Source organism: Charadrius vociferus, unplaced genomic scaffold (genome assembly GCF_000708025.1).
Source record: "Charadrius vociferus isolate BGI_N301 unplaced genomic scaffold, ASM70802v2 scaffold266, whole genome shotgun sequence".
NCBI lineage: Eukaryota > Metazoa > Chordata > Aves > Charadriiformes > Charadriidae > Charadrius > Charadrius vociferus.
Window position 1 is genome coordinate 658,544 of NW_009649114.1, and position 2,258 is coordinate 660,801.

The window sequence follows — 2,258 nt, forward strand, 5'->3', positions numbered from 1 at the left end:
GTCATGGGGTGGGAGCCGCAGCTGCGGGGCTTCCCGGGGCCGGGGGACAGGAACCCGTGGGCTCCCCGGTGCCAGGGGACAGGAACCCGTGGGCTCCCCGGCACAGGGCGGGCACAGCCACCACCCCCGGGGAGGCAGCAGCTCCCACACACTGCTTCTGCTGCTACTTTGGGCTCCTGGTGCGGGGAGGAGGGGCCCCCAGAACCCACCGGCATCTGTGCAAGAGGGGTGGGCTCAGGCACACAGGTGCCATTAGCCAAACTGTGCTCTCAGTGGAGAGCATCCTCGGTCAGAAGTGACCTGGGCTCTGCCCCGAGTCCGCAGGCGGTGACAGCAGCCCACGAACCAGCTGACGGGTCACAGCGCGCCTGCCCGGGGCCGGGAAGGGCAGTGCAGGACATCCCCTCCTCCTGCACCCGTGGGACTGGTGGCAGCTGGGGACACGTCTGTCCCCCGGCACCGTGGGTGCAGCCCAGCCCCACAGACCACCCCGCGCCTGCAGACCCACATCCTCCCGACGCGACCCGGCCCTGCCTGCTGTAGCACTCATCTCGGCCCGCGCCGTCCCTCGCCGCTGGCTGGAAGAATAAAAATCCACAGACAGGACTTTTTGATGTAGGAGCAGCCGCAGCAACCTGCGGCTCCCCCCTCACACAGCAGAGGATGCTTCCTGAGCCGAAAACCAGCAGCAAGACATGCGTTACTCAAGTTTTTTGATCCCTTTTATTGACAGAGAGCTTCCAACATTTATAATTCAGAATTGTACTTGGTTGTTTACACTCAGATTATAAAGTAAAATTACGTACGATGCAATTACAAACACAGTACATAAGCCCTCTTCAACAGTAAATTTTGGTGATCGCACCTGTAAACGGTGTCACAGCACTCCCAGTTCCTTCCATCTGGTTGCGGGGAGATCATTTCAAGCTTTCAGGTCTTAAATCATTTGGAAAAACCACTCTGGACTATGCAGTAGGAACGATTGTGCTGGGATTGAAATAACAAACCGGAACATAACACCAAGCCACGAGGCTTTACATTTGTGTTTTTTTTCCCACCTAGGCACTCGCACAGCTTACGGTAAGAGATATATAAAAATAACCAACAATCTGCAAGTGCTTGTTCTGCAAGACTGGTTTCCGAAAACAGTATCTCGTGGTGCCCCAGTGACAGCTGAGCAGGATAGTGCTCTGCTGGGAAAGGAGAACTTTGTGGGTCTATTTGGAACAAGACGAATGTGCTGATGGAAATGGCTATTTGTGTTTTTCCCTCTTAATTAGATGCGTGTTCCTGTTAACAGGAAAGCACTGGTGAAAATGCAGGAACAAGAAGTATGTAGCGGACACATTTCGAATACTTCCCGTTCCCAACTGCACGTCGTGAGCGGCTCACAGACGGGTCACTTACCTCTGCCTCCGACAAAACCCCAAACCTCAAAGTCCTGCTCCACCAGCAGCTAACAGTCCTACTGGCTCAAGCTGGGTTCGGGCAGTGGCTGAATACAAGTTTTGTACAACATCACAGTTTTGTTTCCCTTATAAATAGGATTCCCAGGAGGCCTTCGAATCTTTACTTCATTTTATGAGATGCTACATACCTCTTTAGCTCACTAAATGAGAATTTAGCAATACTGAGTTAAAACCAGGCGAGGACACCAACACCACAACATGGGCTTTCTATCAGCCAAACAAATCCAGGGCGGTTTAACCCGTGCCTTCGCTTTAGACGCGGTGAGGGAGGTCCCCATCACCTGAGCTGTCCTCGCGGCACCGCCAAAGCCCAGCTCGAGCTGGGGACAGCGCGCTGCCTCGCTCACCTCTTCCCACCCTCCCACACCCTCCCCAACGCGGCGATGAACTGGGTCAAGTTAGACAGGATGAAAACAAAGTGCACAAAAGAAACGTGGGGTTTGTGTCCTGTTCCCCACGGAGGAATAAATTAATTAAGGCTTCAGCTTGAGGTGCGCCTGCGCCTACTTTGGGTGCAGCATCAGAGCACCAGTGGCCCCGCGCAGCCCCCGCCAGCGGAGGGAAACGCCAAAAAAAGTCTCCTTTTCCTCCCCAGCGTCACAGCGGCCCCGAGATGTGGCGGCGTTGAGGTGGCACCCGGCCGACCCGCGGCACCGCCCAAAAAAGCCTTTTTTTTCTAAGTGCAAATTCACACAGCGATTCGCTGCAGCGCTCGCCCCGGGCAGGCGGTATTTGAGCAGAAGAGTGAAAAGGTTCCCACGCAGCCGCTCGTGGCTGGTCGGTGCGATC

General features: G+C 55.2%; 1 protein-coding gene across 1 annotated transcript in view; it reads right to left on the reverse strand.

Moving 5' to 3' along the window:
* The window catches only part of LOC104289333 (complement component receptor 1-like protein), a 9,737-nt gene extending 9,522 nt beyond the window's left edge, over positions 1 to 215 (reverse strand). Inside the window, exon 1 of the mRNA XM_009888268.1 lies at positions 210 to 215. Coding sequence (XP_009886570.1) covers positions 210 to 215 — 6 coding nt within the window. The remainder of the gene's footprint in view (positions 1 to 209) is intronic.
* Positions 216 to 2,258: the final 2,043 nt, after the last annotated feature.